This window comes from Onychomys torridus, chromosome 6 (assembly GCF_903995425.1).
Source record: "Onychomys torridus chromosome 6, mOncTor1.1, whole genome shotgun sequence".
Lineage (NCBI taxonomy): Eukaryota > Metazoa > Chordata > Mammalia > Rodentia > Cricetidae > Onychomys > Onychomys torridus.
Genome location: NC_050448.1, coordinates 93,173,980 through 93,189,326, shown reverse-complemented (window position 1 = coordinate 93,189,326; position 15,347 = coordinate 93,173,980). Strand labels below are relative to the sequence as shown.

General features: G+C 38.0%; 1 protein-coding gene across 2 annotated transcripts in view; it reads right to left on the bottom strand.

Moving 5' to 3' along the window:
- The window catches only part of Plppr5 (phospholipid phosphatase related 5), a 122,197-nt gene that overhangs the window by 16,715 nt on the left and 90,135 nt on the right, over positions 1-15,347 (bottom strand). Inside the window, exons 4-5 of one of the 2 annotated variants that reach the window (XM_036190935.1) lie at positions 8,703-8,879; positions 33-152 (exon numbers count right to left, since the gene is read on the bottom strand). In XM_036190935.1, coding sequence (XP_036046828.1) covers positions 33-152; positions 8,703-8,879 — 297 coding nt within the window. Of the gene's footprint in view, positions 1-17; positions 153-8,702; positions 8,880-15,347 lie in introns of both variants that reach the window. The other variant, XM_036190934.1, reaches the window with a different exon arrangement.

The window sequence follows — 15,347 nt, the reverse complement described above, 5'->3', positions numbered from 1 at the left end:
TACGGAAGTTGAGTCACCTGTACAGACGCTACCTTTTCCAAAGGGCTTTCTACTCGAGGGATGTTGACCATCTGCATCCGGGCCACGTTGTCCCTATGTGTGTGCCCATTTTCTGGTTGTCTTCCTTTGAAATTATTTACCACGCACACAACCTAAAATTTCACGAAACAAATTGCAGTTAAGTAAGTCATATATCCTACAAAAATCACCCCTTTGAGGAGTTTAATAATATTCCTATAGCAACCAAGTTTTTTAAATTATCTAAATGTTATAGAAATAAAACTTTACACATAGATTTACCATGAATAAATTTGAATAGTTATTCCAATGTAGATAGGTTCAAGAAAATTCACCAATGAATATGTATCAGAATGAATAATAACAAGTCTGTTATTCCAAAATGTTCATTAATGTATAGACACTATTCAATTCAATCCAAAGTTAACACCATGACCTTATAAAAATTCACAGCAGGCTAACCTTTCCCTAATGTGGCTACCCTACAACTTTGTTTTCATGCTCATTATTTCTCACTGCTTTAAGATTATTATATTCACACTAATCTTTGACAGTTGGCACTCTCTAATGTAATAATATCCCTTTAATTATAGTAGTTTATTATCTATTGTGTCTCATATATATGTAAGATTTGAACAATAGATTAGCAGAGCTATGCTAAAGTAGAAGACCCTTTACACAGAGGAAATTGACCCTCATTTTAACTGATTATATCCTAGAGGTGAAAGAATGTGAGCTGAACCACACATGAAAATTAAGTTCCTGTAATGTTAAAAATGTACATTCCTAATGCATCTCCCAGAGTTTCTAATTCAGTAGGTGACAAATAGGATATAGAAGACAGAACTTTTAAGTGCATTCCAGAAGTTTCTGATGCAGGTGAATCATATTTAAGAAACAATAACTTAAGCAACACAGGGAAATTATTTCCTATGGTGAGTTTATATTAACTACTGGGTACTGTGTTATTTTCTTTCCCTGGACTTTATATTCTAGAATAAATAGGATTTAACATGTAGTTTCAACCTAGTACTCATTTTAAATTAAGCAAATGCTTAATCAATAATGATATGTTTAAACTGTATATTTTCATAAACTCATCAATGGAAGACTTTTGTTAGACTTATTAATTAACATTTATTTCTAAATTTTTTAAAGATTTATTTATTTTATGTGTAACATGTTTTGCATGCATGTACATGCCTGTTGCCCAAGGAGGTCTGCTGTGGATATCACTCTATATAAATAAAATGCTGATTGGCCAGTGGCCAGGCAGGAAGTATAGGCAGGACAGCAGAGAAGAGAATGCTGGGAAGTAAAAGGCTGGAGAGAGACACCGCCAGCCGCCACCATGAGAAGCAACAAGTAAAGACACTGGTAAGCCACAAGACATGTGGCAAAGTATAGACTAACAGAAATGGGTAAATTTAAGATATAAGAAGTAGATAACAAGAAGCCTGCCACGGCCATACAGTTTGTAAGCAATATAAGTCTCTGTGTGCTTTCTTGGTTGGGTCTGAGAGACTGTGGGACTGGTGGGTGAGAGAGATTTGTCCTGACTCTGGGCCAGGTAGGAAAACTCTAACTACAGAGGTCAGAAGAGGTCAGATGACCTGGAACTAGAGGTACAGATGGTTGTGAACCACAACATGTGGGCAATAGGAACAAAACATAGGTTCTCTGCAAGATCTGCCAGTGCTCTTAACCATTGAGCCATTTCTCCAACTACTTATTGCTCAGTAATTCTAAATATCAATTAAACCTTGGTTACTCACCCATTCTTGAATACAATATACAAGTGTATGAAATAATAACATATACTATGATACTTTACATCATAATTTTTTTCTTTGCAAGCTGTGATTTACCTTTTTTTGTAAACTTTACTACATCCTAGAAGAACTGTAGGACATAGAACAAACCCCAATACTACACTACCATGGCTTTTCCTGCATTACCATGATCTTTAAAGTAAGGATGGTGAGGGCTTGAAGACTGTTATTCAGTATGTTTTCTATCCTATGAAGTTTTTGCTTTCATTATTCCACAAAAGACTAAGACAAATTGATTGCTTAAGAAATAGAGTCAGAATGTTTTTTCTGGAAAGGGATGATATTAAATAATGTAGTAAATATTCTTTGGTGTTGTGGGGTCATAGTCAACAGCAACTACTCAACTCTTCCCTTTTGAAGGGAAAGCAGCAATTCTATTTGTTCAAAAGAGAAGAGTCATGTTGATACTCTGATAAGCTTCCCTTACTAAAGCAGGCAGCAGGTCAAACTTGGTCTGCAGACTGAAGTTTGATGAATGAGCACTGTTCTAACACATAAAGGATAGATTTGATAACTTTGGGTAGCAATTGCAATGAAACAAACAGTTTCACATCCATATCATAACTCACTTCCAGCAAACACTTTTCTACCATATTTTCAGGCAAGATCTCTTATTTCAACTCAGAGCTCACCAAACCTACCAGTCGACCTAGCCAGCTTGTCCAAAATGTGTTCTTTCTCGGCCTTCCATGTGCAGGGATTGAAGACATGCACATTGCTCCCCCCAGCATTTTGCAGGTTCTGGAAATCAGAACTTCTCACATACGTGCAACACATGCTTTATCTCCTCACTTTCTCATGGGAGTCTCCCCTGAGCACTCAGCTTCACAAGCTCACTGAGTTTCAGTGTGTTTGTTTGCCCTATGCTAACATAGAATTCTGAGTCCATCTGTCAGAGCACTGGTCTCAGTATGAAATTTCATACTGGATAAGGAAATACTTTGATTCATGTCTCTTCTAAGAGTCTACACTGCACAAATAAGGACCCCCATATGAAGTTTGCTTTCCCTGTACCCCACTGTCACAGTGAGTGACATCATTCAAGAATGAGTACAGAAATGAATGAATGTACATTCTGATCACATTTTGTGGTATATGTCTATAATTAAAAGTTAATTTCCTTTCAAACACTATAATTTTATATCAGTGGCTTCAACTTGTGTTAAGTCTATATTCTCCTAAAAAGGTTACACCAATTAACCAACATCACACATATTTTTGGTTACTTTATGTTGTATTCATAATAAGGTTTTATGTATTCAATTTTTCTTCCCATAATTATTTCATTATGAACCTTGTGAAGTCAAACAGTATTGGCTCCTAATTAGGGGTTCTTTTATATACTAACTTTATGTGCAAAGATCATGCTCAAGCTCTTTAATATAACTAGGTCTCAGTTTTTAATCTGCATAGTGAGGACAATATATCTCAATAAAATGGCGCAATATTTGTTACTCTTACATAAGATAACATGACAAGCCTATTATTGGAATCAACAAAGCTGAACACTTCTATGTATCAGGAATAATCAATCAATAACTCCTTCTCAAAACTAGTTGTTCTGTATTTTGAAAAGCATGATGATTCTACTCCTTACCCTTGAGTAAAATATACAGAGATAAGGACAGATTTAGAATACAATTTAATTCCTTTTAGGATGCTAACAGTACAGACTGATACATAGTAAGAATTGAGGGGGCAAACAAGAAGTAGGTAATGAGGGTTACTGCCTAGGAAAAGTGGGGCTTGTCTGAGCCAAATCTTAGCTATGTAGCAGATTGGAAGAGAAGTGTAAGGGGTGGACATGATAAGCAGTGCAGCAAGGCTATGCTTACTACACATGAAATTTTGTCGAGTCTTTCAAAAACCTCATGGTAGCAAATTAAACAGTTATTCATCCATTCTGCCCGTATTCAAGACCTTATTCCAGACACTTGAAAAGATATGCAGTGAACAAAATGAACAGAAATATTTCTTCACAGAGGCTTATTTGCAAGACATGGGTGATCAAAAAAAAACAAAAACAAAAACAAATCAGATGTGGTATCTAGGAGTCGCAATGTGTTGGGGAGAAACACAAAACAGAGACTAAGGAGAGATGTTCTGAGCATGGCTTGAGGAAGATTTCCCTTTGGGGGAAATAGTGAAATATGAGTAACACAAGCAGGTCAGACACATTCAAAAGCAGGACTCAGATACCCATCCCCTTCTTCTCACTTTCAACTGAAATACACAAAAGAAAGGGAATTCCCACAAACCAAATGTGTAGGAAGGGCAGGCTTGTTTTTGATAAGGGCAGGAGGCTCAGTGAGATTCCAAGAGTGAGAGAGTGAAAAGCATAGAGTACCTTTCCCTAGTAAGTAAGCAGTCAGGTCAAGGTGGACCCTGGAAGTGCAGTGGAATGTTTGAAGTTGATGCATCGGTGAAGATTTTGCTTTGTCTTGTTGCTGACAATGAAATATTTACAATATAGACAAAAGCAGCAAGGTGGTGGTGTGAGGGATGTCTGAAATAAGGGAGCAGTAGCTGTACATGAGATAGGAAGCACGCAGTTCTGGTTAGAAGGACTGATATAAGACACAGAGAAATAATTGGGTAGTAGAAATGAACCTGGAGTAGATGAATCACTGGCTGTGGGGGATGAACTAAGAGAATGAGTCAGAGGTAAATGCTAGGTATAGATAATGGGTGATGAGAGGAGGTGTCTTTGAACCAAGACAGGGGCTTGGAGTAGACTGATGTTAATTTTATTTTGGAATCATTTTTGAATCTGGAAAATACTGCATAATAATTGCAGGACATTTGAAAGCCGGAGTTGGAATGGCTGCACAAAACGAATGCTCTACCAGGTTATCCAAATGAGGCATCTGGGCATCATCACAAGTTGTTTCCTGTACCTCAGCCACATCATCTTGTGTTCCCTCAGGCTCTTCTTCCCTCTCCCGTCCAAAGACTCTCCCTTCTCTCTCTGTCTCTATGGTCCAGTTTACACTGTCTTATTTCCCTGGTTCTTCATAACGTGTCTCCTCTATCTTCTCCTGCAGTTTTATTCTAGAGCATATTTTTAAAGCAAAAATCTCATATGGTAAAAGGTAATGAGTGGAAACAAACTACCACTTATGGAATTGTACTTCACTCATTCCCGGGGCCATTCACGAAGCACGTACTACTTTGTTTAACCTTCTGTAAGTCCAAAAATGAGCCTTTAGGGAGGCTGTGATTATCCTCATTTAAAGAGGGATATAGTAGCACAGAAAGCTCAATAAAGTACTCAATGAGAAAAATTGAGTCCATGAAGAAACTTGGACTCAAACAAGCTTATTCAGTTTCTACTCATTTGAAGGCAGGGACTAACTCACCTACATTTTAAACAAAGGTCCACATTTTTCTCCTGGCACAGAAACCCTTTCCATCCTGCCATTCATGATGGGAGACTAGTGCCATTCCAGGATGCTCTGCTTTCTCATGCACAAAGTGTGTCCTGGGCCTGTAGTATAGGAAGGGCTCCATGCTTGTTGTCCTTAGGCAGCCTTTCATATTGTCTCTGTGTCTTGTGCTTTGTTCTCTTTCCATACACAGAATCAACCTATCCTCTTTATAACTTTCCCAAGTTGGTACATCATGTCTTCTTGACTGGTATGTTAGTTACCCCAGTGAAGTTAATATTTCCAGCACCTATTGGTATTTAATTCTCTGTAAAGCTCCATGTCTGTTTTCCTAGTAGATTATAATATATTTAAGTATCTTGGCTATCTCTTTTTTTCTCAGGTATTTATTCATATCACCAAGCACTGCACTTGTAGGGACTTGGCAGAATTTTATTTTGTGATGGAGGAGAGAGAAGGAGAGGTTAAGGGAATAATAGGCTAATCCCCCAAACAAAACTCTCAACTCCACTGGAGACAGGCCATGCTTACAAGAGCTTCCTTGACTCACCAGTTGGTACCTTTGGGCAGTTCTGTAACACAAATGTTAAATCGGTCTTCTAATAAAAAAAAAAAAAAAAATAAAAAAATAAAAAATAAATAGAAAAAAAAAAAAAAAACGGAACCAGATATTGGGGTGAAAGATCAGAGAAGCAGAGTAAGCCACAGCTACCACCTCTTGCCTCACCAGAAAGAGCCTGACAGAGCCTCAGCTGATAGGCCTCTACCCAAATAAGCTTCCTCAGCCAAAAAGGCTTCTAGTTCCTGTCTCCTCACACCTTATAAACCTTTCTCCACCCAGCCATTACTTCCTGTCTCAACCTCTCTAATTCTGGGATTAAAGGTGTGTGCCACCACTGCCTGGCCTCTATGTTTAATCTAATGGCTTGTTTTGTCTTCTAATCTTCAGGCCTATTTTATTAGGGTTCACAATTTATCACCACTTTTTCCCATTTTTGTCTAAAATAATAAATAATAAAATAATGGCTGGGTGGAGAAAGGTTTATAAGGTGTGAGGAGACATGAACTAGAAGCCTTTTTGGCTGAGGAAACTTATTTGGGTAGAGGCTTATCAGCTGAGGCTCTTTCAGGCTGAGAAGTTGGTGAGGTAAGAGGTGGCTGAGGCTTGCTCTGCTTCATTGATCTTTCAGCATTCACCCCCATATCAGGCTCCATGTTTTTATTATAAAACCTTTTAGAATTCGAGTTACACACTCACACTCATAAATAATCATTAATGAGAACATAATTCATATTTAGTTACATGGTTGAAGCACTGTTTTGGCAAAGCCTTGTCATGGAGTCATTTTTATATGTGTCTCATGTGTCATATTTAAAGGAAAATTTTGGAATATATGTAATATACCTTCTTGGATTGAATATGCTCAAAAAATGGGGCTTGAGCTCAGGGGAGATTCACAGGCTAGCTCTTCCTCATTTCTCAAGTTCTTAGATAGGGACTGGTGTGAGAAGACACTAAGGTTCTGGTTTTAAAGGATCTGGCCAGGCACTAAGATGCTCTCTGGAAGTGCAGGAAGATTGGAATGGCCACAGGGAGAACAGCAGGAGGCTGATGAGGTGCCAGGGAAGATAATCTACACCTAGGGAGCTAAATTCGGTAACATCATAATTTCCATCACATTTTTTGCTTTATTTTAAAAGTTAACCAGTTTCAACTGTGCTGAGTGAAAGCAAGGGAAGTTTGTGATCCATGTTTGGCCCTGAAGTTCATGAGGCATCAAGAGAATACAAAGAGACAGGGGTGTTAAATGGTAACTTTAGCCCAATTCTGTTGCTGTATTTGAATGATGAAATTTAGCCAAAAGTGCCTGCAAGACTCAACAGTAAACAATCTGTATCTTATCTAGGAGTGCACCTGTAACCAAGCAACTGAATCCCAGCTATTCCCATGAAGCTCAATCCCTAGCCAATCAGAGGCCAGGAGCTGCCAGAATATTGCCATAAAAGGAAAGTGCTGACTGGAGCCCACCAGGTTACTCAATATTCCTTCCTCTTCTCTGACTGAACCTACAAACTCAATCTGTGACAGGGAGGGACATTCTGAATTGACTATTCAACTCGACAGATTTTGAATAAACTTTCCATCCAGAGTCTTCCAATGACCTTGAGACTAACAGTCAATGGTGTTACAAGGAAAAAAAAAAAAAAAGAAATGAAATTCAGGATATAGAATAGACATGAGGTCATGTCCATTAATTTTCTACAGGAGGTTTTAAAGAAAACTTTTCCTTTCAAATTCCAGGCACATAAATTGTACTCAAACACATAAATGAAAAGTTCACACATGTTATTTGCCTACTGATTATTAACTAGAAAAAGAAGGCGGAGAAAGGGAGAAAGAAGCAAGTATATTGAAAACAACTCAAACTGAATCAAAATGGAAGTAAAGTGTCTCTTAAACTATAGCACGTCCCTGTAAAATCCTTTTGATTGAGAAACTATGTACTTGGTCATCTAGGTAAAATGTAAAATGGTATATAAAGGCCCACGAGTAATGGACTGACAATTTTCAACTTAGGCTGAAACCTTTTTTTTTTTTTTTTTTTTTTTTGGTTTTTGTCAAGAGACAGGGTTTCTCTATGTAGCTTTGTGCCTTTCCTGGAACTCACTGGCCTCAAACTCACAGAGATCTGCCTGGCTCTGCCTCCTTAGTGCTGGGATTAAAGGCATGTGCCACCACCACCCAGCTTGGCTGAAATCTAGTGAACAAAATTATAGATACATTGCAAGTCTCTTATTTTAGCAGGCATACAGGTGGCACTCCATCAAAGACTGTGCACTTCCTTCACTGTGTGGACTGACTGTTTCAGTCCCTGGGCTGAAGTGATTTGTCTTACAATTCTATGCTGTGGGAACATGTGTGGCACAGATCTTATGGAGTACTCAGACTATCGGCATGAGGCTCTTGGGTCCCTGAGGATGTTTTAATACACTAGAGGCAAACCATCCTAAAGAATTTTGTAAATACACAAACAACCTAGTCTACAATACTAGCTGAGGAGGGACAGGTGAGATGGCTTAGTGAATAAAAGTACTTGACCTGAGTTTAACCCTCAGCCCTCACATGGTGGAGGGAGAGAACCAATGCTTGTAAGATGTCCTTCGGATCTATGCATGAACACCATGGTACATGTGTCTCCCCCAGATCCCCATAAAAAAAATGTAAAATACTATTTGAGGATGACTTGTTTTTAGCTCTGATCATTTTATATAAAAGTATTTTAGGTGTATAATTTATTTATTATCCCTCTCCAAATCTAATCTTAAGAAGAATAAATGCAAGAAAGAAAAATGCATGATCAAAAACATATATATTACCACATATCACAATGATTCATCCTTGCAGTTTCTTAGAAATGATGTTCAAGTTTATTAAAAACAAGCATACTTTTAAAATTATACTTACCAGAAATACTGCTATGGATATTCCAACTAGAAAGCCTGCTATCACATCAGACCAATGATTTCGATATTCTGCTACTCTGTTGAGTCCAGTAAGAAAGGCCAGACACATTAGTCCCAAGCATAGAACAGGCTTAGCAAGTCTGGTGCCTTTGGCTTTGATAGTGTTGGTAATATACATCTGAAATAGCAAATAAAACAAGAATTTTCACCAAAGTATTTCCTTGAGATACACATCAAATACATTATGCATAAGTTACGAAAATATATTTATCATCTATATATGGCTGTGTGGTTTTAATCATCAACTACAGTTTATGATTCTAGTAGTCTAAAAAAAAAAGATGATTATTTGCTGTTGAGCTACATAGGATTCCAACTCCCTACATAGCCAGAGCTGACCTTGAATGATGGGATTATAGGTGTGTGCCACCATACCTGAAATTAAGCTTTTGATGACTATTTCTTAAATGTAGAATTTAAGAGTGCCAATTATTTAACTAATCTGTCATGGCCATTTCTTACTAATTACCATTTAAAAAATGTGTGTGTGTGTGTGTGTGTGTGTGTGTGTGTGTGTGTGTGTGTGTCCACATGTCACATGATTGCAGGTAGAGGCCAGATGTAACAGATCCCCTGGAACTGAAGTTATAGGCAGTTGTGAGCTGTGGATGCTGGGAACAAACAAACTCAGGTCCTCTGCAAGAGCAGTATGTTGACTGCTAAGCCATCTCTTCCATCCTATGAGAACCAAGTCTTATGCATCATCATCTAGGAACTTGAGCACAGTTATTCCAAGTGCTCTCCTACCCTCCATCTCACAAACACTTTTAATGACCTTTTGTTTAACCTGAATTTACATGTTAGGTCACTCTCAACATTACTGTTATAAGGGGTAAATTGATGGTATATTGGTGTTTCCATTTGTTGTGCTGTGTGGACAGGATGTACACTTAGTCAAATCAGGATTAAAAATAGCTAGAAAAATTAAATGGACATTTCTACCAAATTGATGGGACTGTGAATAATGTAGTCCAGACAGTAAAGAGACAAGTTTTTATGTTGTTATCTGAAAACATGAGATTAAACACCAATAAAGAACACAGTGTTAACCAGATGTGCTGAAGGAAATATATCCAGTTTGTAAGCAGCATGCTCAGGAATAATCTGGTTCTTCTCCCAATCTCACTTATTCTATAGCTTCATTGCTCATAATTTAAATCACATGTCATTCTATTAGCAAACCTGCTGACTTCTAGGTGGATAGTGACAGTACTCAAGTTAACAATACAGAAATTGTGAAAGAGGCAGGTTTGAAAGCACACCTAGATTGTATGGTGTTAATATCAGTAAATATCTGGTACTGATAACAATCTATAAGTATTATAAGAAAAATACTTATAGATGGATGTAATCTATCATTATATTCTATAGTCTTGACTGTTATCTTTAATCAGATAGAAATACATTTGCTTATGAGAGTAGACTGAAAGAGCTGTGTCTAAACTTTTAGTTTATAATGACCATTTTAGAATACTATGAAATCCAGCAATTATCTTTTTGCTTTTTTTTTTCAGGGCAATGTTAGCTGCCAGAAGAAGCTTATGCATGCATAAGCAGTTGAAACAATTCTCATCTTCTCCATGGCCAAGTTCTAGTCCTTTGTAATTTGTCTCAGGGCTCAATATTCTGAATGAAATATAAAAAGAAAGGAGAGGGATTGTCTCAGTTGGCCAAAGACATTTGGAGCAAGGCCTGTAGAGTTTCAGCTTGTGTTCAGGGTCCTTCAGATTTCATTTATAGAGAACAAGGATACAGAGGGAGAGATAAGAAAGAGTAAAGTATGGTGTTGCCCTTGTGAGACAGGGCATTGAGGAACTCTGTCCACAGGAATAACAAAGACATCAGGCCAGGGAGGTTTTGCAGTGATGTTGCCAATAGGGAAATCTCTCTTCTGAAGGCATGTGAAATTTGGGTCACTCATGGAATTTTCTTTAACAATTCTCCACTTTTTCATTTCTTCACATCTGGAAAATTCAAAAGATAACCTACTCTTATTAGAATAAATGTGCATTAACTGAATGATATGAATCATGCTAATATTTATTAGATCTGTCATTGTATAGTAAGTGGTTCCTATTCAAGGCAATGTTTTTAAGAATTTATCTTATTAACTTTTTACAATAATCCTACAAATTTGATATCATTATATCTTCATTTTATAAATTAAAAAGTGGATCAAGATAAAGCTTATTGGCCGGGCAGTGGTGGTGCACACCTTTAAGCCCAGCACTTGGGAGGCAGAGCCAGTTGGATCTCTGTGAGTTCGAGGCCAGCCTGGGCTACTAAGTGAGTTCCAAAAAAAGGCGCAAAGCTACACAGAGAAACCCTGTCTCGGGAAAAAGAAAAGACAAAGGTTATTGTAGGCCACATAATTTTATATTAGGGGTGGCACCATTGGCAGAGAAGAAATGGGACTATAAGCGAAGAGCTTTGGCACTTCCTGGTCATGAGGGCTTTGGCTGCACTTGCAATTCTTTTTTCTTCACTGAGTTCTTCTGTGGAGAAAATGGTCAAAGCACCTAAACAGATGCAAGACAGGTAGAAATATACACAAGAGAAAGATGCCACCATAGCATTCTAAGACTAACAAAATAGCCTGCTCCAGCATTAGGGATGGAGAATACGAAGAAGGGCAAAATCCCTACAGAATCTCTATGGCTTTGGTAAGTGCTTGTTATCATTCCCCAGGGGCCACCTCAGATACAATTTCACTGTTTACTTGATCAATTATGGTGGTCCAGACAAATTATTGGCTTGGGTTATAGCTGCTTCAAGTTCAAGGATGACTCATTTCCTGAACTACTGACTCAGTAAGGTACACAGAGAGCCCCAGACAGTCTAGCCAGTATGCAAACTAATGAAAATATGCCTCTATTAGAAAGAATTCAAGTTTGATTTTTCTTCTATTAAATCCAAGGCTAATGTTCAAACCCAGAATGGAGTGTGAGAGGTCACAGGATTGAGAGCTGTGAGAATTGCAAAAGTTATAATAATTTTACAAGCCACAAATATAACATTAAGGTTGATCATAACAATGCTTTATAAAGTACATGTATTGTTGAAGTGTAATCACCATGAATATAACAAAAGACAAATTTTTCATCTGAACTATGCAACACTCTAGTTCTTTATGACAAGAGCCTTTCAAACAGTCTACTTGTGTTATCCTTGTGGAAATTCTATCAACGCTAATCTGCAGAAGGGGAAATTATAGCATAATGATCTACCGAGGATGCTAGATATAGGACAGGAATTGATTATTTATGCTTTCTTGGTTTCTAATTCACCTATGAAACCATCTAGGTTAACCAGATGTTAAAATGTAACTAAAATAAACACAAACAGAAGGTGGGTGTGATTTGAGCAGGATGGTGTTCCCTCCATTCTCAAGGGTCTGTGGATGTTAACTAGGTTACAGCCAACTAATTTAACTGTATTGTCCATCCTTATTCACCCATTAAATATAAGAAGATGCAGAAGGCCAAAGCTTATCATTTGATTCCTGTTAAAATCCCACTATATATACTCTTTCAGATTTTTCTTTGCTTATTTAAATATACACAAGTAATGCATATACACATAGGCTTTCTGACTAGTTGCTTCTATAGCTACAATGGGCTATTATTGTGTGATATTGGTTGTCTCATTTGTTATAGTAAATGACAATCATTTAGCCAAATTACAAAATATACTACTTATAAAAGAGTCCTGTTATAGCCAATATATTTAACTTGGTAAGCACCTGCTATGTGTCAAAGGCTGTGTTGAATTTCTCCAAGTAGAAAGCATGCAAGGTTTTATTCTGAAGGATGAGCATGGGTGTCCAGGCCAGTGGAAACTGAAACTATTATGGGGAACAAAGCTAGACACAGGTGATAACATGGGTAATCCAGCCGTGTGCTCCCAAAGAACCTTTCTCATCTTCTCAGAACTCTTACCATGGTGTCTAATTCTTATTTTCTTATTTGTTTCTCCCACTACAGGGGAGATATAGTAATGAAGCCTGGTCCTTCACTGTAAACTCTGCACTTGGCGCTTGGCCTGACTTACAAGGAGCTCTTAATAAAACTAAACTTAATAAAGAGAGGATTGAGTGAAAGATAGATACAAGAGAGCACAGAGTATTTGTAACATTTTTCACTTTGTAGAATAATGTATATATTGCCATGCTTCTCTCCATTATAATATTCTATTAGAATGGAACCTTTGTCCATTCACTGCTATATCTGAAATACGTAGAAGGCTATTTATATAGTAGGCACTCAAAGCTTTCTGCATGAAGGAAGCATGAAAAAGGCATAGTTGGGGAAAGGTGTACATTTCAACTCCCATTACCTGAAAGCACACCATCACTTGAAATTATCTTGAATATATATTTGTTTACTAACTTGTTGTCTTCCTCCTTTTATTGTCTTGTATTTCCAGGAGCAAGGTCAATGGGGTAGTCACTTATGACAAGAAGAATATGAGCCCCAAAATGACATCTATGAATCTTCAGTTCCTTGTTATTTCTTGTGAATGTGGTTCCTAATCACTGGAGTTTTTAAAAACAGATAATGTTACCTCATTGTTGCCAGAGAAAAAGACTTGGTGAAGCCACGGATGGAAGGAACACAGATATACTATGAAAAAGCTAGGAAAAGTGAGGGACTAATTGACCACTTGAATGTCCTCAAGGTTGGTAACAGATGACAAGTTCCCAATGAGACCCATATTTGACTTCTGACCTATAAAATTCTAAGATCACAACTTGCATTGTTCTGAGTCATTGTGTTTGTGGTATTTCCTATGTTTAACAGAAAACAACCATACTCAGGGATTATCTGTTTAAAGTATGAATTAATTAATGCTAAGAATTGTAACACTGTTCCATGGGGTGAAGTAAGTATGTCATAGTGATTAAACCATCCACATTTGAATCAGAAAAACATGTGCTAGAGTCCCAACTCTGACACTTGCATAAAGCAAGTCACGGTGATTTGAAAAAGAATGGTCCCCATAGGGTCTTATATTTGAACGCTTGGTATCCAGTTAGTGGAACTGTTGGGGAAACATTAGGAGGTGTGGTCTTGTTGAAGTGGGTATGTCATTAGGGTCAGTGGTCGAGGTTTCAAACGCCCATGCCATTCCCAGTTAGCTCTTTCTGCCTCATGCTTATGGATCAAGATGAAAGCTCTCAGCTACTGTTCCAGCATCATGTCTGTCTGTCTGCTGCCATGCTCCCAGCCATGATGGTCATGAACTCTAGACATATGAAACTGTAAGTCACAAATAATGGCTTTCCTCTATAAGTTGCCTTGGTTATGGTGTCTTATCATAGAGATAGAAAAATAATAAGACACAAGTCTAAGCATGTCTATTTACCAAACACAGAAGACAATTAAGATATTGCCCCACAGTATGTTAAGGCTCAAATACGATAGTGTAGCTAAAGTGCACAGCACAGCATTTGGTCTATAGTAAAGCCTAAATAACTATAGGGGTTAAGTTGGAGCAAGAACAGGAAGCGTCATAGAATCAGGACTATGATTCTGGAACAGGGCCTGCTGAATGGTGATCATTAGACTTAAGATAGCATTATGGCCAAGTATCAAGGGACCTCCTCCTGTCTTCAGGGTTCTGCCACGTTTTTTGTCATACTGTTTTATCCTTTGCTCCCTTCCTTTTAGATCCTGAAGGCACGCTTTACTTGTCATCTTGTAAATGATTATCATGTACTCTCTCCCCCTGGCTTCCTCTTTGCAATTGACAAAATAGCCTCAATTTCCTCCCCCAGGGCAGGAACAACTCTACATTTCAAAGTTTTCTAACAAGTCATTTCCCAAAAATGTAGCGCTCAGACTAAGACCTCCAGTGAGCATGTAACCATTGGCTGGCAGCCTCATGGTACAGCAGATAATCTAAAGAGACACACTTGTATCCCTCCCTTTAATCATCAGACTACTGAAAAAATAGACCTCAAAGAATTTTTAAAAATCATGAGGAATTCCATACCGCACAATGACAGCTCAAGCAAGAAGAGGAACTTGCTTCTCAGGAAAAAACATCTCACATGGTTCTGACAATTTGCCTCAGTAAAATTATCCTATGTATTAGTTACTTTTCTATTATTGTAATAAAACACCATGGACAAGGTAATTTATAGAAGGACTGGTTCATTGGGCTTACAATTGCAGAGGGATAGGACCCTGTCATGGTCAGGAAGCATGGCAGCCGCAGAGACAGGAACTCAATGCCCAGAGCTCACATCTTGAACAACAAGCACACAGAAGAGAGAGCACACTAGAAAGGACAAGAGTCTTTTATCTCTCAAAGCCCACCTCCAGAGCCACACCCTCAAACAAGGCCACACCTTCCAGACCTCCCAAACAAGACCATCAGCTAGAGAGCAAGTGTTCAGATTCCTGAAACCATGGAACACATCTCATCATTTAAGCATCATAGCATGTGACTATCTGTTGGCTTTTCCTTCCTCCTTCTCTATAAAATTACACGCACTGCAACAGAAAAGAGACAAATGAGTCTTCTCCTCCCTGAGTCAGGCAAACTGTAAAGAAACACATTTTTATCTTACAATTTCTGGTTC